Source organism: Belonocnema kinseyi, chromosome 2 (assembly GCF_010883055.1).
Source record: "Belonocnema kinseyi isolate 2016_QV_RU_SX_M_011 chromosome 2, B_treatae_v1, whole genome shotgun sequence".
In the NCBI taxonomy this organism is placed as follows: domain Eukaryota; kingdom Metazoa; phylum Arthropoda; class Insecta; order Hymenoptera; family Cynipidae; genus Belonocnema; species Belonocnema kinseyi.
In genome coordinates, this window is record NC_046658.1 from 116,465,243 (window position 1) to 116,488,525 (window position 23,283).

At 28.8% G+C, this 23,283-nt stretch overlaps 1 protein-coding gene across 1 annotated transcript in view; it reads left to right on the plus strand.

Moving 5' to 3' along the window:
• Positions 1-6,743: 6,743 nt before the first annotated feature.
• Positions 6,744-23,283, plus strand: part of LOC117167962 (PWWP domain-containing protein 2A-like) — a 77,112-nt gene continuing 60,572 nt past the window's right edge. The window contains exon 1 of the mRNA XM_033353232.1: positions 6,744-6,958. Within this exon, the coding sequence (XP_033209123.1) occupies positions 6,807-6,958 (152 nt within the window). The 5' untranslated portion in view covers positions 6,744-6,806. The remainder of the gene's footprint in view (positions 6,959-23,283) is intronic.

Below are 23,283 nucleotides of genomic sequence, written 5' to 3' on the forward strand. Positions count from 1 at the left end.
TGTCTACTTAATTAAGTATAGTTAAAGATTAAGTTTCTCAAAGCTCTGTAGGCTTTAAGGTACACATTCTCCTCGTGACACTCGTGCTGCGCGCTCGTTTTCCGACAGACATTTGTAAACAGGTTTTTTTGGATTTTTTTTCTCGGAACTTTCGTCGTTTTTCCACACATTTTTTTTTATTTTATTTTTTTCAACGTTATTTTTCACGAATAAAACAAAAAGTACGCGTCCTATCAAGAAGTGATTCTTAACGAAGTTGTAGATCTTTTTTAGGATCAACATTTTTGTTAATTCATATTTTTTCGTATCCTACATAGTTTGTCCACAAAATGGAATTTTTTATTTTCCATTATTTTTGGTGCAATCAAAATTTGAATGTTCGATTTTTGAAGAAAATCCAAAAATTGGTTCTGATAATCTTATAGGGTTTTCAAAAAGAAATGTTTTTCTTCTCTTGACTTTTTTGCACATCGTGCGTTTTTCGGCTTCAAATTTTGATTTCGGTTGATTTAAAAAATTTTGAAAACGCTATAACTCTGAGAATTTTCTTTTTATCCAAAAAAGTCATAAGGATAAATTGTTTGTTCTTTTTAATACTATAAATATCCGTACATAGAATTTTCAAAATCAGAAAAAAGTGGTCTTAAAATTTTTCAAAACGCCCTCACTTTTTGAATTTTTTTCAAAAATGGCTGGTTCACGAACTCGTCCTTTCTTTTAGGACTTGAAAAAAGTGTGCTAAAGATGAATTTGATTCGTTCATTTTTTCGAGAATTATCGTGTTTACGGACGGACGGCCGGATGGACAGACAGACAGACGCCATCGTGAAAACTTGATTTTCGGATTCAAGGGGTCTCGAAACGTGGAGATCCGTTGAAAAAGTGTGATGTAAAATTTCCGGAGATTTCAAGGGACTTCAGGAAAATTTAAGTGAATTTAAATAAAATGATTTAAAATGACTTCAAGGAACTTCATGTGACTTCGTGTAAATTTAAATGCATATGACTTCGTGTAAATTGGAATGAATTTAGAGATTTCAGGGGATTTTAGGAGACTTCAAGTGACTTGATATGAAATAAAAGGACTTCATGAGTTGTCAACTCTTCGGTTTATTATATAAATTATACTATAGAATTTTCAAAAAAAATATTTTTCTGATTTATCAGGTTCGGCTATCTCTCTCTCAAAAGAAAATGTAAATGTCTTGAAGTCTTAAGGTCTTGAAGTTTTAAAGTCTTAAAGAGCGATGCATCGAAATAGGACCATATATATAAAATTCTCAACAATATGAAGGTGAAATTGCGTAGACTTTTATTAGTTTTTCGAAATAAGAGTTGCCTATTAAACTGCAAAAGTTGGCACAGTGTGATCTCGAGCGAGGAAAATAAAAAGTTGGTCTCGTCATGCTGACAGTAAAATTTCGGACCTCTGCCTCAATGGCATTCAACGCTGCTTTTATACTTTATGGCAGGTTCTAAAGTCACAAAAGTATAAGCTAAAACTTCCAGCAGGATAAAGGCATGTTGATTTTCGTACTAAAGGATTTTATTCTTGAAAATGAAAACATCTTTATGAAATGCAGTCGAGGAATTCTATTTCGATTCTTATTAATTTAATTTAACGGAAAATGCAACATAGATTAGAGGCCATACTTAAATTAGGTAACCAATTATAGGCCCACTCCGCCCCTCTTACTGTACGTTATTATTATCATTAATATACAATTAAGACCATGTAATGAGTGGGTCACGTGACCAGATTCCTACCTTACCGCCACTTTTTTATTTCCTAACTGATTTTCACAAGAAACGCCACATCGAGTTGAAAATTTGGGATACTAAGTAAGAAGCACTAAGAATGGCGGGTCTGGTCCTACATTTTTATAATTATAAAAAAAGTTTTTTTTATAAATACATTTTTTTTTGCTTTTTCATCATTATTAACATTTAGGACCAGAACCATCTTTCTTAGTGCTTCCGATTTATTATTCCAAATTTTCAACTCGACGTGACGCTTCGTGTGAAAATAAGTTAAATAAGTTAGAAAATAAAAAAATGGCGGTAAGGTAGGAATCTGCTCACATGACCCACTCGCCACATGGCCTTAAGCCATTCCACTATCATCGGGGTAGGCGCGACTCACTTGGTAAAGAAGGGAGTACACTCCAAGCCCCATATAATAAGAGTGTCCTGGGTTGCTTCGCACTGGCCTTGTTACTAAATCGGTACACTCGAAACGCGAACAGCCAGGACCGTCTGAACCGTTTCCAGTTGGAATGCATAATACTGTGCAATATCCTCTACTAAGTACTCGCGCATTGCGGTCCTTTCGAGGTATTCCGAGGCGAGAGTCGCAACTGTCTCTCGTCCTGCACCCTGAGAAGCTGCGTGGGTCAGAAGTTCTAGGAATTCTAAATTTTCAGATTTATCTAGAATTCCCGTGTTACTTATTCAAATAACACATTCGTTCCGCAACACTGCTCCGACCTGAGTTTCTGATCAATCTCTCCAGCAATCACCCCAAGTGAAGAACCTCACGAAGTCATTTTATAAAACTCCCCATTTGAGCCGACTAGTATTCAAGCACGTAATTTATGGTTTCCAGAAATAATAAGATCTGTGTCCTGAAGCTAATGAAAATTTTTTTGTATTTATCATAATACATACATGCTTTGCACGGTGAAAACTTAATTTTCTAAATTCTCTGATATTTCCTTAAACATTTTTTTATTTTCTCTGACCATTAACTCAAGTACCAGCATTTTAATCTTTTAATATTTTTAACATATGATCTTTTATAAACGGTATAAAATGATATATCAGATACAAATTTAATATTTTAAAATTTATTTATTTTAAGTAAAAGAAATAACTTTTCTGCCATTCTTTTTAACCATTTGTAAGGTTTTTTTAACAGAATACTTGAATTTTTAACTAAATAATTAAATTTTCAACAAAATATTTGAGTTTTCAAAGTAAAAAGATAAAATGTCACTTAAAATAATGAATTTTAAAACTAAAAAGAAGAATTTCGAACAATCAAAGATTTTTCAATCAAGAAAGAAAACAAAGTTTACCTAAATTTTGGAACCTTCAAGCAAAAAGACGATTTTTCAGTACAAAAATTCAATTTCAAGTGAAAAAAAACAAATTTTTAACAAAAAAGTTCAACTTTCAATCAAGGAGATAAACCTTCATAAGAAGTAAACGACAAATTTTCAGTAAATAAGTAGTTCAACTTTGACCCAGGCAGTTCAATTTTTAAAAAGCAGTTTATAACAGAATAGTTTAACTTTCAACCAAAGGGATTAATTTTCAAATAAAAATATGAATCTTCAACAAAAAATCGTTTCTAAACAAATTTGTTCAAACAAAATGGTTGAATTTTTGAACAAAATGGATGATTTTTTAAATTAAAAATACAAATTTTCACTAAATTAATTAAATTTTTTCAGTTTGACTTTCAACATAAAAATTTTCGAGTTTTAAATAGGAAGTAAATTTTCTACGAAGATGCTTGAATTTTCAAGCTAAAAATACGAATTTCCAACAAAACCGTTGAATTTTCAAACAAAAAGGTTAACTTTTTAACAAAACCTTTCAATTTTTAACAAAACATTTTCATTTTTATCTAAGAAAGATGCAATTTCTATTAAAACAGATGAATTTTTATGCATAGCAATATTTTAGTTGACTTTTCAATACCAAATTAAAAATTTAACGATTCTATAATTGGTTAAAAATTTATCTAATAGGTAATTTTTTCAATATTGCTAACACTTCATTTCAGATTCATTAAAAAAAAATTAACTTCTATTAATATTCTTATAAATTATCAAAAATTTTAAACAAATGTACAATATGAGAATCAGTGGATGATTAGTTTTAAGTTATGAACATACAATCTTGTAAAATAAACATTATGTCTTCAGGCAATTTTTTATTGATTTAAGAAGGTGACGATTAAAAGTAGAAAGTCCAAAGATAATTTTGGCAACATTTTAAACAAGATTCTTTTCAAATATTTAAAATATCATTAATCAAAGTCTAACTTCGTAATTTCATATCGCACTTACCCCTATCGTTCTAAAGTATATTTTTAATCAAAGAAATTAATGTTCAACCATAATGATGAATTATCATTAAAAAATTTTATTTTGTACCAAATCATTGAATTTAGAACAAAAGTATGAATTTTCAACCAGAAAGATTAATTTTCTGCCAAAAATACGTATTTTTAACTAAAAAAGATCAATTTTCAATTAAAGAAGGTAAATTTTCAACTTAAAAAGGAATAGTTGAGAAATTAATTCTCAACAAATTAAAATCGATTTTTTAACAGAATAGTGTATATTATTATGTTAATATTATTATGTTGTTAATTTTTAATCAAGAAAGATGAATTTTAATTTAAAAATATAAATGTTCACCAAAAATGGAATCATTAAATTTTTAGATAAAAAATTGATTTTTTACCAAACGAAAAGGAATTTTCAACAAAATAGAAGTAAAATTTTCAACTAGGCATGAACTTAAAAAAAAGAATTTTAACAAATTAGATCAACTTTCAACCAAATAATTCAATTTCAAACAAAAAGTTAAATATACATGGTGATTTTTTAAACTTGAAACTTTTTATTCAAAACATTTTTTCATAGAGTGCCTATTTTTCGAGATATTTGAAAGTTTCAAGTTTAAGAAATCACCCTGTATATACAGGGTGATTTTTTAAAACTTGAAACTCTATATGAAAAAATGTTATGAATCAAAAGTTTCAACATAAAAAAATCACCATGTATGTTTTACCAGCAAGATTAATGTCCTGCCAAAAAAGACGAATTTTCAACAAAATGCATGAATTTTTAAAAAGCTGTTTAATTATGAAACCAAAAAGTCGAATTATCCACAAAAAAGTTGAATTATGAACCCGAAAATATGTTTTTTTAAACAAAATAAGTAGTTTTCTACCAAACAGATTTTTCAATAAATATTTTTAATTTTTAATTGAATAATTGATTTTTTTACTTAACTAGTGGAATTTTTAACAAAAACTTCGAATTTTTAACAAAAAAAAATCATTTTTAACCAAATAGTTTAATTTTTAACAAAGAAATACGAATTTTCTAAAAAAAATTAATCTTCAACGACAAAGAATGATCTTTTAAGAAAATTCTTCAATTTTCAACCAAATTTTTTGATATACAGAAAAAAAGTTAATTTTAAACATAAAAATATTTTTTCAATCAATTAGTTAAATTTTCAACCTAGAAAGAAGAACTTTCAAAGTCAAAATAATAAAACTGTTGAATTTTTAATCAGAATGGATGATCTTTTACAAAAATTGTTGGATTTTGAACAAAGTAATCAAATTTTCATTTTAACTAAAAAAGATGTATTTTTACCAAAAAGTTAATTTTCAACCAAGAAAGATGATTTTTGCACAGAAAATATGTTTTTAATCAAAAGGACGAATTTTCCACAAAATAGTTAAATCCGCAACTAAATAGATGACTATTCAACAAAAAAGGTTAATTTTCTACTTAAAAAGAGGAATTTTCAACAAAAGTCTCAAGTTTTCAAGCATAGAAGGTCATATAATAAAAAAAATCGATTTTTAATTGACAAATATAAATTTTAATACAAAAATGGAATCGTTAAATTTTCAGATCAAAAAATTTATTTTTAATCAAACAAAAACGAATTTTCAACTAAAAAGATGAGTTTAAAAAAATGAATTTTTAACAAATTAGGTCAACTTTCGAACAAAAATATGATTATTTCTCCAGCAAGATTTATTTTCAAACTACGAATTTTCAACAGAAAAGTTTAGTTTGAATCAAATAGTTGAATTTTTAAAGAAAAAAATCCGAATTTTCTACAAAAAATGAAATTTTCAACCAGAAAGGATGATTGCTTAAGAAAAAATTTCAATTTTCAACCAAAATCTTGAACTTTCAGCAAAAAAAGTTAATTTTAAACATACAAATATCTTTTTCAACCAAATAGTTCAATTGTCAACTAACTGGTTGAATTTTCAGCCCAAAGAGACGAATTTTTAACAAAACAGTTGAATTTTGAACAAAATAATCAAATTTTTATTTTACCCCAAAAAGTTGAATTTGCACGACAAATTTAATGTTCATCCAAGAAAGATCATTTTTATACAAAAAGATGATTTTTAAACCAAAAGGACAAATGTTCAACAAAAAGTTTGAATTTTCATCCTACATAGATGAATCTTGAACCATATGATTGAATTTTCAATAAAAATAGTTTAAACCAAAATTTTGAATTTTCAACTAAAAAGGATAAGAATTTTCATTCAACGAAAAGAGATTTTAATTTGAAACCAAACACAATTCATCTAAAATTTCTAATAGAATTGAAGAAACAGGGAATAGCATAAAAATCAGAAAATATCCTGATAAATCAGGAACGACATCTGGTCACCCTACCCCTACAGGGGGGTCAAAAATAGCCCGAAATCGGTGGGGTAGGAAGTTTATGGAGACGGTCCCTTGGCCCCTTGCCCCCTAGGTTGATTTATACTTTATAGGGCCAAAGCATAGCTGGCGCCGCCACTCGGCGACGATCAACTCTAATGACACTTTCTTTCCACAGGCCTAGAAAGGAACACAGAGTGCCAGCCCCCATGTGTACACCTTTTGCAGAATGGCTTGGGCTCTGAGAAGTTATGAGTGTGCGCATGCGCAATTGTGACTCCCGGTTACCAGCTGTGCCAGGCCAGGCCGCTCCTCACGTCAGATACCGCGAGGAGGAGGCGAGGAGCAATAATTCGAGCCAATATGGCGGACCTCGAGGCCCCGTCCGGGATGGCCCTTGTCCCGGGGGAAAAGATCCTCGTGACCGTCGAGTCGGCACTGCCGGATATCATCGTCGTCACCTTCGAAAGCGGAGCCAAGACCTTCCAGGGTGCCCTGCTCAACGCCACCAAGAGGTAAGCCAGAAAATCCCTCTTCAGAAATGCACGCCTGATCGCCTCCACGACCGACTTTCCCGTCTGGCGTTGCCGGGGAAATCTTCTCCAGGTCTTCCTCTAGGTTAGCCCCAAACGTGCCGCCGAAAAGCCCAGGATTTTCCGCAACTGCGAATACAACTTGCTTCCGGGTCGGATACGTGCTTCCGATTCTCGACTTCCAGAACTCAAAGTTTAGACCCCAGTTTTTTAGCGACGGACTCTGAATTTACAGTGAATGACCGCAAGTTCTTGTTGAAATGATTTCTTGGGAATTGTAATCGAGGGCGAGACTCAATTTTTAAATAGGAGAGTGTTGTGAGTCGTGGAAATCTTGGAAATGTGTCTCCCATTACGTGAGCTACGGCCGTGACTTTTCCGACGGAAGGTGAAGTATGATGTTGCAATGTGAGTTTCTCAAGGAGATTAGGTGTTTATTTGAATTTCTTTTACAAATTAAATCGAGGGGAGGTTGCTCCCTTTGTAGGGTTGAAAAAAAATTAATTTTTTGTGGTAAACAATGATTGAAGAGTGTCTTAGTCTTCCGACGCTATTTGGTCAAGAGCGTGGTTTGCACAAAAAAAGCTCTTGCTGCAAAAGGCCTTCTGACCAGTCTTCTTCAGACTTTGTGGTTTTGTCTACATTCTGAATCATATTTTTGCAGCAGATGCAAGAGAAGAAAGTTTGGTGAAAAATAGTTCATATCGAGGATTCCCATCTGCTTTGAATTCATACTCATGAAGAAAATACTCTTCTTAAATCTTACTAATTTCTGGTTATTCTTGTATTGAGGATAAGACAATTATTGTTGTGTTGTTATATAAATAATAAATTTTGAGGATTTGATTTGTCTACAATCTTGAAAGTAGATTGCCGTGATACCTTTTGATCCGACGGGTTTGAAAATCCTTGAGGTTTAAAGAGATAGACCACAATATATCAGGCCCGATTTGGTAAGGTGAGGATTCGGTAAAAATACCGGTAGACCGGTACTTTTTTTTTTTAACAGTTTGGACCGTTTTACTTGCAGGTCTTGTGCCGCTTCCTGATTCTCCAGCATTTGTTTTTACTATTTTTCTCGGGCCGGTTTCCTACCCTAATTCGGATCTGATAAATATTTATATCTCAAATCTTAATTTTTGCTCGGGGGGGGGGGGGGGGGGGGGGGGGGGGCTAGACACCCTAATTACCAAATACGCAGAGGTTATTAAAATAAAAAGAAATTAAGTTGAAACAATATGGAAGCTGCAACAAAAGAACTGCATACGCAACAATTAAAAGATATTAAAAACTGTGCCATTTAGCAGAAAAATATTTATCAAAAACTTAACTTTTTACTATTTTTTTTTTGTAAATACTAGTAGATATTTGGAAATATTTAATATTTTGTATGCATTTCTCTACATTTTGGATAGGCTAAACGTGAACAAGGCTAGTAGTAATTTAATAAATTGTGGATAACTTTGATTTTATGGACATTTTTTTCAATAAACTTGAAAATCTTTCAATTTCTTTAAAATCTTTGGAAATGATCAATTCTGTTGATTAGATTCTTTGAAGTTTTATTAAAATATTATAAAATCTCTGTTTAAATCTTTTGAAATTTCCTTGGAATCATTTAAAGTAAACTAAAATCTTTCAAATCTTTTGACATTTCTGGAAAATGACTGAAATTTCTTCAAATATTTTAAAATATCCTTTCATCTTTACAAATCTTTGAAATATAAAAAAAAGTTTATATCTTTAGAAATACCTCGGAATATCAACAATTTCTTCAAATCTTTTAAATAATTTTTAAATTCGTGAATTTTTGTAAACAAATTCTTAGAAATTTCATTTCTTTGAAATCCTTTGAAATATTTGAATTCCTATAAAATCTTTTGAGATCCTAGGAAATTCATTAAAATACCTTATTGAGAAACTTTAAAATCCCTTAAAATAATTCAAATGCTTGGATAATGCTTGAAATTTTGTAAGTCTCGTGAAAATTCCTCGGATTTCTTTAAAACACCTTTAATTATTTTAAAACTTTTGACATCCCTTGACACTCTTAAAGCTCCTGAAAATGTATTGGCATATTTTTAAATGTCCAAAAATCCTTGCAAATACCATGAAATTTATTAAATTCTTCAAATCCATTGAAATTTCTTCGAATCTTTTAAAATATTCTACAATCTTTCAAATTTCTTTAAATCTTTGGAAATGCCTTGAAAAATACCTTGTGACTAAATTCTTTGAAATTTTATTAAAATATTACAAAATCCTTCGAAATCCTCTGAGATTACATAATATTTGAAAGTGTATTCTTTAAAATTATTTGAAATCCCTTGAAATAATTAAATTTCTATGAAATCATTTGAAATTCGAGGAAATTGATTCCAATATATTATTGCGAGCTTTTAAAATCTCTTAGAATTACTGAAACTCTGGTAAATCTTGTAAAATCTCCTGAAATATTCTAAAAATCTCATGCAATCTTTTAAAATATCCTAAAATTGTATAGGTCCTATAAAATCCTTCCAAATTTTCCGAAATTCTAATACCTTTTTTAGAACCTCGTTAAAAGGTTGTGAATACTTTAAAATCATTAAAATGCTTAGATATTCCTTGCATTTTTTTAATATCTTGAGAATATCTTGAAATTCATTAAAATACCCTAAATTATTGCAAAGCTTTCGAAATCCCTTGAATTTTTGTAAAACTTTTGAAAAATGTAGTGGAATCTTTTTAAATACCCGACAATTTGTTGAAATCTCATAAATATATAAAAATAAATCATAAATCATAAAAGTCTCATAAATAATAAAAAAGTCTTTAAAGTCCTTTAGCATTACTGAAATCCTCGGAATTTTGATAACATTTCGTGAAATCCGTTAAGGTTCTGTAAAAATCCTTTGAATTATTTGGAAATCCTCTGAAATACTTTCAAATCTTTTTAAACATCTTACCCTAATCCGATAAACTTTAAAAAAACGTTGAATGGTTCTGCGGGTGGCAGTATTTTCAAAAATAGTGAAAAACTTTCTTTTAATGAGTATTAGTGTTTTTACAGAATAGTGGAAAAAATCAAATTACGAATCTAATTATACCAATATTGAAATATACAATTTTTATTACAATATTTCATTTTTATTAATGAATATTAATGTTATACTATAATTTTGGATATATAGATTTTCTACAGGGTTTATTTGTTAAAAATATTACGTGATCTATCACTCCTCCCTCCCCCGCACAGTGGGAGAAAAAGCACATTTTTGGGACAAAAATCGACTGACAGTGTAATTCTTAACGGATTTTTCTTTTTTAGAATTGACAGTAAGGTTTCCAGGTACAACATTTAACTGTGCATTTTTTTTTGGAGTTAAGGGATATTTGTTATTTAACAACAAACTATCGACTTTTTGTTGCTAAACTTTTCCATGATACCATTTCTTCTAAGACTTTGAAATTTATTAAAAAAGGTCATAAATCAATGTTAAAACTAACTTCGAATAATGTATTAGTGGGTTAGAGTAACAAATAAGTTTTCAATAATATTATAAACAAATTATTTAACAAATATCATTTTTTCTTGTTTTGCAATGATTAGCTAATTTTGACCCATAGTTATTGTATAAAGTATCTCAGATAATTTTTAAATAATTTTTATAAACAAATGCACATTTTGAAAATTTTTTGATGAAAAGGCTTGATTTTTTTGCAGAATCAACTTAAAATTTTTAGCCTAAGCTTCTGGCTACCATGTTTTTCATAGTGCCCAAAAAATGATAATTATTTAAACGATTTTCATATACAAATACACATTTTGACCATTTTTTCATGAATAAGTTTAATTTTTTTCGGAATCAATGCGAAATATCTTGAAAAAGAATCCCTCCTGTCATATTTTTTATAGTAACCTGATATATGACAGCAAGGATTTTTTTGCTATGAAATTTTATTTACTATGAAAAATATGATAGCAAGGAATCTTAGGCAAAACATTTTAAGTAGATTCCGCAAAAAAAAAATCAAACCTAATCATCAAAAAATGGGCAAAATGTGCATTTGTTTATAAAAATTGTTTAAATAATAGACATTTTTTGGTCACTATAAAAAATATGATAGCAAGGAGTCTTAGGCTAAACATTTTACGTTGATTCTGCAAAAAAAGCATGCATTTTCATAAAAAATTGTCAAAATGTGCGTTTGTTTATAAAAATTGTTTAAATAATTGGCAATCATTAGCTATTCTTAACTCATTGTAAGCGCACATCATTATCTGAGGTACTTTATACAGTAGCTATGGGTCAAAATAATCTAATCATTGCAAATCACAAAAAAATGACTTTTGTTAATTAATTTGATTATAACACTATTAAAAAATTGTTGTTACTCTAACCCACGAATAAATTATTTGTAGTTAGTTTTTACATTGATTTATGACCTTTTTTAATGAATTTTAAAGACTTAGAAGAAATGGTATCATGGAAAAGTTTAGCAACAAAAAGTTGTAAGTTTGTTGTTAAATAAAAAATTTCCCTTAAGTCAAAATAAAAATTGCACAGTTAAATGTTATACCTGAAAGCCTTACGGTCAATTCTAAGAAAGAAAAATCAAAATGCGTTAAGAATTCAACTGTCAGTCGATTCTTGTCCAAAAAATGTGCTTTTTCTCCCACGGTGCCCCCCCCCCCCCACCAGTTGTTACGTAATTTATGGATGGCTGCTTATGGAAAGCAATTTTCTCCATAGTCCTAAAAAATAATATTTTTAAATTACTTACTACATGTGTGGGGGGGGGGGGGGGTCCGTTCTACATAAACAAACGCAACGGCGTAGAGTTTACACAGCTGTGTAGAGTTTTCATGCTAAACCTTCAGATTAGGTTGGGTCGAGAATACATATTTTAAGGCTTAGTGATGAAAATAAAGAATTCAGATCAATAAAATTATAATTTTGACTGCATTTTTATCTTTTAAGTCTCATAAAATCCCGGAAAAATGTTTTTTGAGTCTGATAAAATACTGCGTATTTTGGAAAAATATAAGCTTTAATCTGAGACCACAAAAGTTACAAATAATGTTTTTTTCACGTGAGATTTAACTGAAACCTGTGAAAAAAGAGATACTTGACGGTTTTATTTATTTTTATTGTTTTCTAAAAAATGTCTGGCATAAAAGTATGTGTTGTTGTTTCTTTACTAGTTTAAACAAAATATGGAAATAAAATAGTTTGAGCTTGTACAAAAATATGTTTTCGGTATTTTTTACTTAAAATATGTTCCTATTAATACGTAGTATGAATCTTGATGCCAGAAATTTGTTAATTTTTTTTTTCTTAACGTGAAATATCTTTTCTGTTTTTGTTTTAAAAAAGTGTATATAGACTATTGCCACAAAGAGAGCATGAAAATATAAAACTATAAGATGTATATGAATTTTACAAAAAAAAATTTTAAAATATAGGAAAAATTACTATTTTCACGATTAATTTGATTATGAACTGAGCGTTTCAAAACAGCCTCTCATTTTATAGTATGATAAATTAATATGGAGCCTGCTGAACATTTGATAACAAATTTTATGCAAAAATAGTGATCTTTATTAACAATTCTTTGGAATCAGCGTTGATAAATCAATTTTTAATTATGCTAGTCAGATAGACCTGTGGGACAGCCTTGAAGTGATTTTAAAAATACTTAACTCTTAAATATTGAACTTTACCCTTGATTTTTAATTTCTAAACGAAGTCGTCTAAAATTTTGAAGCTCCACTAAATTGTACTTTGATATAAGTATACTTTAGAAAGATAATTTTATAACAAAATTATTATGCAAAGGGAAAATGACTGGAACTTAAAGAGGTAGACTTTGCTGCAATAACGCATGGTGAATCTCAACGATCTTAATTTAAAAAAACAGACTAATACAACTGTTTTCGCGGAATTTTATTCTGTCATAATATGCACATATTTGTAACATATCAGCTGTTTCATAACTTCTGTTTGGAGTTTTTCGAATTAAAATCTAAAAAATTATGAAATTGACTTATGTATTGTCATATAAACTGCAAACGTGAATAGTCACAGTTGTTCCTCAAATTAAAAAAAATTAATTTTTATTTTATTTAAAATGTAAAAAATCGTTGCTTTCATGTAGTACGCTTTTTAACGATATAAAGTGCTGTTGTCTAGGGTTTTATGGGAAATAATTGTTGGAAACAACATTTTTGTTGATTGAACGAAAACCAGTTTGAAAAATAAGTGAAATATGTATCAGTTAAAACCGAACGGACTAAATTCATTTTAATTATTTTAATTACTGCGAGGCCGTTTAAATTATTAATATATTTGTATGTGGCATTCTTTGGAAGCAGCTGATTGTAGTGATATATTCATTTCTTTATAAGACAAGTGGATCAAAGTGGAGTATTGATTTCATAACATCGATATAATAAATTCAAAGCAAAAGCAGTGGTGATTTGATTAATATTAATATTTCGATGTTTTCGAATTAAAGTATATTTTTATATTCCATCTTTCTTATATTAATTCACAGTATGGGTTCCATTGCCATACATTTTCAGTTTTAATTTAGTTAATAATAATATATATATATTTTAATATACTAATTATTTAAAATTGATATGCCATTCTATTAGCCACATTAGCTAGAAACAACAAAAAACAGTATAATAATTCAGTGATCATTTATTCCAGATAAGCTATCATTTTATCATAGTATTATTCCAATATACTTAAAAACAGGATCTATTTTCAACCCATCTTAATTTATATCATCTGTGCAATGAGAAAAAAAGGTTCTGCTAATCTTACAGAAAATTCCAGTAAAGTCAACACAAAAGTTATGCTATCATATTTATTTTTAATTAACATGCAATTTTTATGCTTTCCGATTAAATCTTGTGTTTCATGAATGGCCTGTAAATGATCAAATAAAGCTACAAAGATAATTAAGAATAGATTACATTCAAATTGCGAAGAAACTGAAAACAAAGTTTACCTTTCAAGGTTTGGCACTGATAAGCTCTAAACTCAAAATAAAAAGGTACATTTTATTTACATGATTTGAATACCAGAAAAAAGCTGTTACAGCTTTCTTCGAAATCGACTCAGATGTTTTAGGAACACAAACTGTAAATGCAATATCATAAAGTATACACCATATAAAGCATACAAGGAAATTATTTCACTTATATTTTGGCTGATTCAACAAAATATTTGATTAACCCAACCACATTTTTTTCATTGAATCGACCAAACACTCTATCTACAAAAATATTTGCGTAAAAAAAGCAACAAATTGTGTTGGATGAAACAACAAAAACTTTGTTAATTGAACCAAATCGTGTTCTGAGTGTATCTTTGAATGCTCAGTTTTTTTGTCGTTATTTATTTTTATCACCATCATTTCTGACCTTTATAGTTTTTGGCAAGGGTGACTATGTACTGATAAATCTTAAGTATGATTAAAAGATTGGAAAAAATTTCAAGATTGCTCTTTTACTCGACGGATAGCTTTTTCCGTAGCTTCAAGAACATTTTTTGAAAATATTAATGGGAAAATTCAGCATCATAAGCGATTCGTATATAAAATGCATTTCAAATTCAAGGATCTATTTCTATTTTTTTCCTTATTTTCGTTATCCAACTTAAAACCCAAGTTGTTTCGTACATCCGCCACTGCGGTTTAAACAACCACGCCCGAGTCGTTTCATAAATTCTTCAAGCTGTCCTGTCTTTTTTTAATCGTATTCCTTCTTTAGGAACCAAATTTTTAAAAATTGGGGTTTCTAGTCCGATAGAATTTCCGTTTTTAATTTGAAGTTCTTACAAATTATTATCTGCATTATTTGACTTCCATGAATTCAACAATTAAATTGGAGGGATGCTAATTAATTCTTCTTATCAGAAGTGTAACAGGAGCCTAATTAATACAATATTTGATTAAATCATAATATTCATGATTAAACTGTGCAATATATATAAAAGGAAGTTTACACAGAAGTATTCAGATAACATGAGCTTGTATTCTACACTCTAAAGCTTGATATCATCATTTTGATGGTCTGTTCTCCAGCTTTTTTAATACGTACTTCATGCGTTTGAAGTGCTCGACATTTTTTTTATTCAGCATAAAATACCTCGATTAGGTTTTTTCCTAAGTTATTATGATCTGTTACATATCACATGATGATTGCAAAATGAAATACGTATGACGAAGCATAGTTTGGAACACGTGCATCCCAAGATGATTTGTGTAACCACGTGAAGATGTGAAATAAAAAAGTATACAAAGGATGATTTTAAACTTTTATAATTGATCAGGGTGCCCGTAATTCAGGGAAAACCTATAAATCAGGGAAAAGTCAGGGATTCTTGAATTTGTTTTCCTGAATTTTCTTGAATATTTTTGAAATCCCTTAAGAGGCTTAGAGTATTAAGATTCAAAGAAATTTCCAATAGATTGCAATAATTTAAAGTGATTTCGAAAGATTTGAAATATTGCAGGGGGTAAAAAAATTCCAAGGAATTTTCAAGAGCATTGCATAATTTTAAGGGGCTTCAAAAGAATTAAAAGTATTTGAAATATTTTTGCATTGTTAAAAATCGAAGAAAATATTTCCATTGTTAATTGTAAATAATTTTAGAACGGAACTAAAGGCTAAATTTAGGAAAAAATATTTCACGTTAAAATTGTTTAATTAACCATAGTTATTTTGAGTTTTATGTCTTTGATTTTTCTATAGGTAAAAGTTGCGATTCTTATTCAATCCTAATTTTGTGGGGCTCATCTTATTCCTTAAAGGATTTTATACAAACATTTGTCGAAAGCTTTTATTGAAAAAAAGATTATTTAAGAAAAAAATTGATTATAGAATTCACTGGTGTATCATTCCTACATAGAAATTTTTAAAAACGTACCAAAGATATTTGTGGAGAATCCTTCAAGGAATAAAATAAGCGTGACAACATTAGGATTAAATAAGAATTGCAATGTTTACACAAAGAAAAAACAAAAACAGTAAATTTTAAATACCTATTGTTAAATAAACAATTTTAATCTAGAATATTTTTTTTCTAAAGTTCGCCGTCAGTTCTCTTTTAAAATTAGTTATAATTAATTATACGAATGTTTTCCTAGATTTGGTAAGTCAATTTTAAAATTCTAATTTTTAACTTGCGATAAATAATGTACATCCTTAATGGGATTTCAAAGGACTTGAAATATTTTAGGGTATTTAAAAACATTCCAAGGAATTTTTAATTGATTTCCGTAATTTGAAAGTATTTCAAAGAGTTTGGAATATTTTAATCCGTTTTTAAATAGTTCAAGGTATTTTCAAGAGATTAAAAAAATCCAAAGGATTTCCTAGGATTTTAATGATTTTAAGGTATTTTAAGAGCTTTCAAGGTATTTTATCATCTTCTTAAGAATTTCAGGAAATATTAAATTTTTTAGAATTTCCAGTGATTTTATAATATTTTTCAAATTCTTTTAAATCCCCTGAAATTTTTTTAAACTCGTTTCAAACTTGCTGAATTCGCCCGATTTTTTAAAATTCACCTTGCATTTTTATGCAATTTCATCAAATTCTTCTCATAACTCAACTTTGCTGAAAGCAGTGGAATTTTTTCCATTTAATTTTAATTCTTTTGAGCTTAACTTGAATTGTTTTGAAGTTTTATGAATCGAATTCTTATAAATTTAAAACAATATTAGTCTCATTAATTATGCAGATTAGAATTTCTTATTTGAATAGCTAAAATTGCGTTATTCCATTTATAAAATATTCTACATTAAACATTTTACAAGATTAGAATTTTTTAAAATATTAATGGTCAGGGGAAAAAATTATTCAGGAAAAAAGCAGGGAATTTTAAAAATGAAGTTTTATGGTCACCCTGTTAATTTATTTCCCGATGAAAATCATTTTATGTTTAGTACCAAATTTTTCGATATAAAAAAAACTGCAAAGGAGAAAGTCCTTTTCCTCGTAAGTAACTTCCGGCCGAGACAAAGCGCATACAAAAGAGAAGAATTAAAATCCCATCAGGGGCGGAACTATGACAGGCAAGACAATAAATCTCGGATGGAGGCGAAAATAGAAGGATTTGATTGATTCAAAGATATAAAGTTTTGCAAATTATGATAAATGGCAGTTTCTCTCAGTGTTATAAAATAAGAGTAGAGATAACGAAAGAAAAGAGGAATCCATTCAATTTAAAATATTGTATCCGGAACGAATTAGGTATTTATCTTCTTTTATCCGTAAGTGACTAATTACAGTTTTAATTTTGAAGCTTCACTTTGAAAACTTTTGAACATTTCATACGAAAGCATTTTCAAGAGAAGAATACTTATTTCAGTCATCGTAGGTTGTCAGCTATTCACCTTTTTGCAATTGAGAAAGTAATATTTTATCTAAAATTCTAATTTATAATATTATGAATTAGTTGGTGGATGTGATTAGAGAAAAGAGTATAGATCTTTATGAGGTAATTGGCAACCTTGCGTATTTTTGTGTGATCTATGATTCTATGACAAATATTGACTTTGTAAAGCTCTTCACCTGGGATGATTGCTAAACAGATTGATAAGCGACCTGGTTCGAAGCTGTATTTTGGAACGAAAGTGTTGTTTAAATAACAACAAGGAAATTCTAGATTAATCTAAAAATCGAAACCCCCTCCGCCCTTACTCCTCTTCGTACAGTTCCCCCTCTCTAATTTTTCTCACATGAACTCCGCGACTGTATAAGTAGGCTAGAACCGAGTGAGTCACGTTCACGCAGTATAATAATAATAATAATTATTATTATTATTATTATCAATCGTGACCTATGCGCGTGTGTAGTTTTTCGATTGGTGGGGAAAAATAAGTTTTAACATAAAATATAATTTTCTTAAGATTCTTGAAAAAAATTCAGAAAAATGATTACAAATTTAATATGTGTCGAAAAAGAATCTAGAAAATTTCAAAGAGAATTGATTCATTTGACAGGATTTTTACAAATATTTGTAAAATTCTTCAGTCTTGTACAAGTTTGGAAGTCCTTGAAAAATATTTCGTAAAGTTTCGGAAGTCTTCTCAAGTTTAAAAATATTTTTTATCTTTTTAAAACTTCTAAAATTCCTAGATTTCTTTTAAAATGACTCGAATTTTTCTTAAAATTTGCAAAAAATTTAAAAATTCCTTAATGATCTTCCACATTTTTTTTGACAATTTTGGACATCTTTTGACATACTTTGAAATTTTTTTAATATTCATTAAAAATTAATTTTTCAAAATAAAAAATGTTTTCAAACTCTCCTAGCAATCTGGAGAAAATTTTTTGATTCTTTTAAAACATTTCAAAATTTTTCAAATCCGAAAATCTGGAAGTTAAAAATTTGGTTCAAATCTTTTCAAAATATGTAAACCCGTTAAATAATATCCTTTAAAATTATTCGAATTGTTCTTATTTTTCTTCCCAGATTCTTTTTTCAAATTATTGAAATCTTTTTAAATATTTTCTTAAAATTATTTTTTCAGAATAAAAAATCATTAACCATTTTTCTCGTGATGTAAAGAAAAAATGCATGATTATGAAACATTTCAGAATTTTTTAGAAGCTTTTTCGAAATGTTTGAAAATCTTTTTTAATCTTCTCTTAGAATTAATTTTCAAAACAAAAAAATCATGTGTCATTTTCACATGATTCTTAAGTAAATTGTGTTACTCTCTTGAAACCGTTCAAAATTCTTAAAAAGCTTTTACATTTTTTGGGAAATCTTAAAAATCTACATTTTGTTAAAAACATTTTTTTTGTTATATTTTCAACCTTTGAATTTTTTTTATTGTTTTGAAAACTTTTAAAACCTAAATATCTTTTTTAAAAAATCAGTTTTCCTAAAAAATGTAAATCCTACAAGATTAAAAAAATTGTCTTATAATCTTCCAGATTCATTTGGATCATATTTTTAAATCTCAAAACTCAGAATTAATGTTTGAAAATAAAATCTAAATCATTAAAAAAGTTCCCAGAAATCTTATTGTCGATACCTGTAATTTTTTTTGTTATAATTGAACTTTCTTCTTTTTTCAATACTACTTAGAAACATTTAAAAGTAATTTTTATTATGAAATGAAATTACTTTCGTGGAAATTTATTAATTGTTAAGAAAGGGATTTATACATTAAACTCACATTAAATTTAAATGATTAAATTTTTATAAATTGAATTATAATTATTATTGTGGAGTAATTAAATGATTAAATTTAATATCAATATTATTTAATATTTAACCTCATTCAGTATGGTAAAAATGTTGAGAACAAACTGAAAACTGTCACTAAAAGTTACATTTACGCTATTTCGCAACCAATCAGTTTTTTCTACTTTTTCCTTAATTTACGAAACCTTGTGTAACCGAATTGATTTTTAATCGGACCAGGGGTTCATGCTAATGGGGTTGAAACGTTCCTCGAGGAACTTTTTTCCCCCAAAGGAATTTATACGACAAGAATTTTACCGTTTTCATAAAAAAATGATTGGTTTCGAAGTTATGAATACTTAAATTTAATAAAGTTGATGACAGAGACTATGGAAAAGTCGTTAAAAATTTTCTTCAAAGTGTGGTATTATTAATTAATACAGATTACTTTGGCGGTTTTTCTTGAAGGGGAGGACAATTTTTTTTCTAAACGATTCTTCAAGTTTTTAAACAAAAACGGAACAAGGTACGACAAATTTCTACAGAACGTTTAAAATGATTCTAATATTTATTTTAAAAAATCAGTTAAGATGGTATCTTTTTTATTTAATAACATGTCATGGCGTCATGAAACAACATTTACTAAAATTGACATTTACAACAGTTAAGCCGCATTCACTTCAAACATTGTCCCTGAAAGTCTATTTTCAAAGATAATCAAGAATACGTTTTTAGCTTATCTTATTTGTCTTGAATTGGTTATTTTCCATTATTCTTTCACAAAAATGGCTTATCATTCTTGGAATGACATCATAAAATTTATTATTTTGCAAAACACAGTACTTTCAACCTGTACTATTTTTATTTCAGAAAAAATTTTTAAATAAACAACTTCCTGATAATAATTCACCCCATCAACTTTGGGAGTTGAATACTTATAACTTCGTCAGATTTTTTTATCAAACCGGAAAATACATGTTTCATATCCTCTGGCATAAAAAAAATTTGTCCGCGACTGCTTTCCTGAAATGAAATGATTCGGTAATCTGGGATAATTTCGTGTAGGTGTAGGATGATTAGTCTGACGTGTTTGAATGTGACGCGCATAAAAAGTGTGCAAAAAATAAAGTTCTATTATTAGCTCAACTAATAAAATGTCAATAAGCATTGAGTTGCATTTTTATATAACTTATAAAACATTTTTTATTTTAACCTGTCTCGTAGTTATGTTCGGAAAAATGTGCAGCTTTTTTAATAATAGGTACTGTGCTGACTTCTTTTGTAAAATACATATATGTATGTTCTTTTATTCTTTTCTGAGGCACAACAAGGTGATAATTGTGCAAGATTCAGGCACTCATGACTACATATTATCTCAGTCGAGTTGTACAAGAGAACCAAGGTTTATACACTTTTTTTACACACAAGCAATGGAAGAACATTTGGCTTAGTAGAAGAATAAATTTAGTGCATATAAAAATGTTGCGAAAGTCGGGAATTTTTGTGAGAGACACTCGAAATAACTGTCAAAGATAATAAATTTGAAAATTTGAATTTAAAATTATTTTTTGCCTTTGAATAATGGAAAATAAAAAATTGTTCAGCAAAAAATTATGAAATTTTGGAAATAAAGTTTTGCGGTCACCTTGACATGGGGTATTATTTCTCAATTGCCCCAATTGTAAAATTCATGTTCTTCGATTTTTTTTTAAATTCTGGGAATATGTTTATCTACCCAACAGTACTTAATCGAAAAATTCAGAATGACGTGAAATCAGCTAATAAAAAATTTGAGAATGTTTATCGGCAGTTCAGGGGAAGTTTCAATTATTTGTTATTTTTTTATAAACAAATAAAAATCGCAAACTACTTTTTTCAGAAGTAATGTTCATTTTTCTCAGTATGAATGATTCTTGACTATAATAGTTCGTCAGTTTATAATAAGTATTGATTGTCCATACACAGTCGTCCAAAAATGGTATTTTATGAACAAATTTTGATTTGAATATGTGGATAGAAACTTTTACGTATAACGTTTAGACTCTGTCTCGATTTTTTTAATTTAAGTAACTTTTTATTACTAACTTGTTTTTCAATTTTTCAACTTATTCTAAAGCCAAAAATCTGAATAAATCATTTTTATTCTTTTTTCGTTGTTTTGGCTAAGTTATTGCTGATTTGCGTCATAGTCAAAATTTTACAATATCTTAATGATCTGTTTTTCATGAATCGGGTACCATAGCTCATCTTTACACAATTGACCGGTTGGATACAATGACAGGCTACTTGTTTTTTCAAAATTCACTTGTTTTTCATTTGTTCTTCGTGAATTTATATGCCTACAAACATTTTCAAATTGTTTATTAGCTGATTTCATGTCATTCTAAACGATCTTAAATGCATTAAAAGAACGGTAGACCGTTTTTTTACTAAGAATATTTTTTGAAACCTAAAAGTCAAGCTTTATTTTAAGACTATTTAAGAAAAAATAAAAATAACTTAAAATGCGAAAAAAGTTAAATACACAATACAATTTTTTTTAAATACGTAAATTTTTTTCATTTTTTTTCGCTAATAAAATAGAATAAATGAGTGAAAAAAGCCTTTGAGGCCGTGAAAATATTGCGTCACACGTTTTCCCTTGATTTAATTAAAGATGAGAATAAAATTGCCCTGAATTGAAGAGGGATACAACGAAATAAACAAAAGAAAAACGCGTGATGTATTATGTGCACAACCTCTTTCGAAAACCCTCATAAAAAATTTAATTCGCTAAAATAGAACGGAAGTTGTAGGTTTTTGAAAATACCTGTGCAGGCATGGGAGAACTTAGAGAGGGTGGTAATCGTGGTCTATAAATTTGACGATTTAGTACTTTTGTGTAGGTACACATTTTCACAGAATTTAAAGAAAATCTATGACCATGAATCTCAAAGTTGGGGCAGTTGAGAAATAATGCCCCGAACAATAATACCCTTGTATTTTGTTACTGTTCAAAATTCATTTTTGTTAGTTTAACATCCTCGTTGTAGGTTCAAAATGAACTTTTTTGTTTGAAATTCAACTGTCTTCTAAAAATTTAATTTTTTAGCTTGAAACTTCTACAATTTGGTTGGAAATGCATCTGTTTCTGATTGAAGTTTCAACTTTGTTGTTTGACTATTAAGTTGAAAAATTGGTTGAAACTTCATGTTTGTAGACGCCTTTCCGGCGCCTCCCACCACATTCTCTGTACTGGATGTACGGTCACGCCCGCGTCAGTGGCTGACCAATTAAAAAAAGGGGCCCAAAGAGCGGAAAGCCCTCGTTGGTTTGAATGGAGTATCTTAGCATGCGGCATGGAAATTCATACAACGGTTTCGAGAAAATATTCTAAACTTAAAAGTAATCCAGAAACGTACGAATAGTAATATTTCTCAAGTGTAGAATATATTTTCTCACTCATGTACCATGCTTTTATCGATTGACGACCTTTCAGTTTCACGAAATAAGATCAAATATCCTAAATTTCAGGTTACTGCCACTCTGGTTTCAAATTTCGGACAGTTGCTTATATTTCGTGAAATTGAAAGGTCTTCAATCGATAAAAGGATAAAGAAACAGAATTGCGCAAATGCATTCTATACTTGAAAAGATGACTATTCAGACCTTTATAACCTTTATAAAATTTTAATATACATGTATAGTAAAACAGTGCGTGAATTTTGAAAATTCTTTGATGCACCTAAATTTTTAAAACTAAAGTAATAACCAACAATTCATCGACTAAAATCATATTTATAATCAAAGTGCAACGTACGAGTGGGATTTTCTTCAAAATTCACTGTAAATGTCAGAATTCTAATACATGTATTATCACTATTTCATGGACCTAAATTTTAGATTTATTGTACAAATTTATAGTAAATATATGTATATTAAAGTTGCAAACATTTTTAACAGTGTACCTTTACATTTAGAAGATTTTCTCCAAAAAGTCGTATAGAGTTGCAGTACCATCTACTAACCTTCCTGACGGCTGACAATTCCACCTATCCTAGCATGACCGCGTCTGCGACGTCATACTGCAAAACTCACTATTCCGAAACATATTTGAGTCGTTTTATG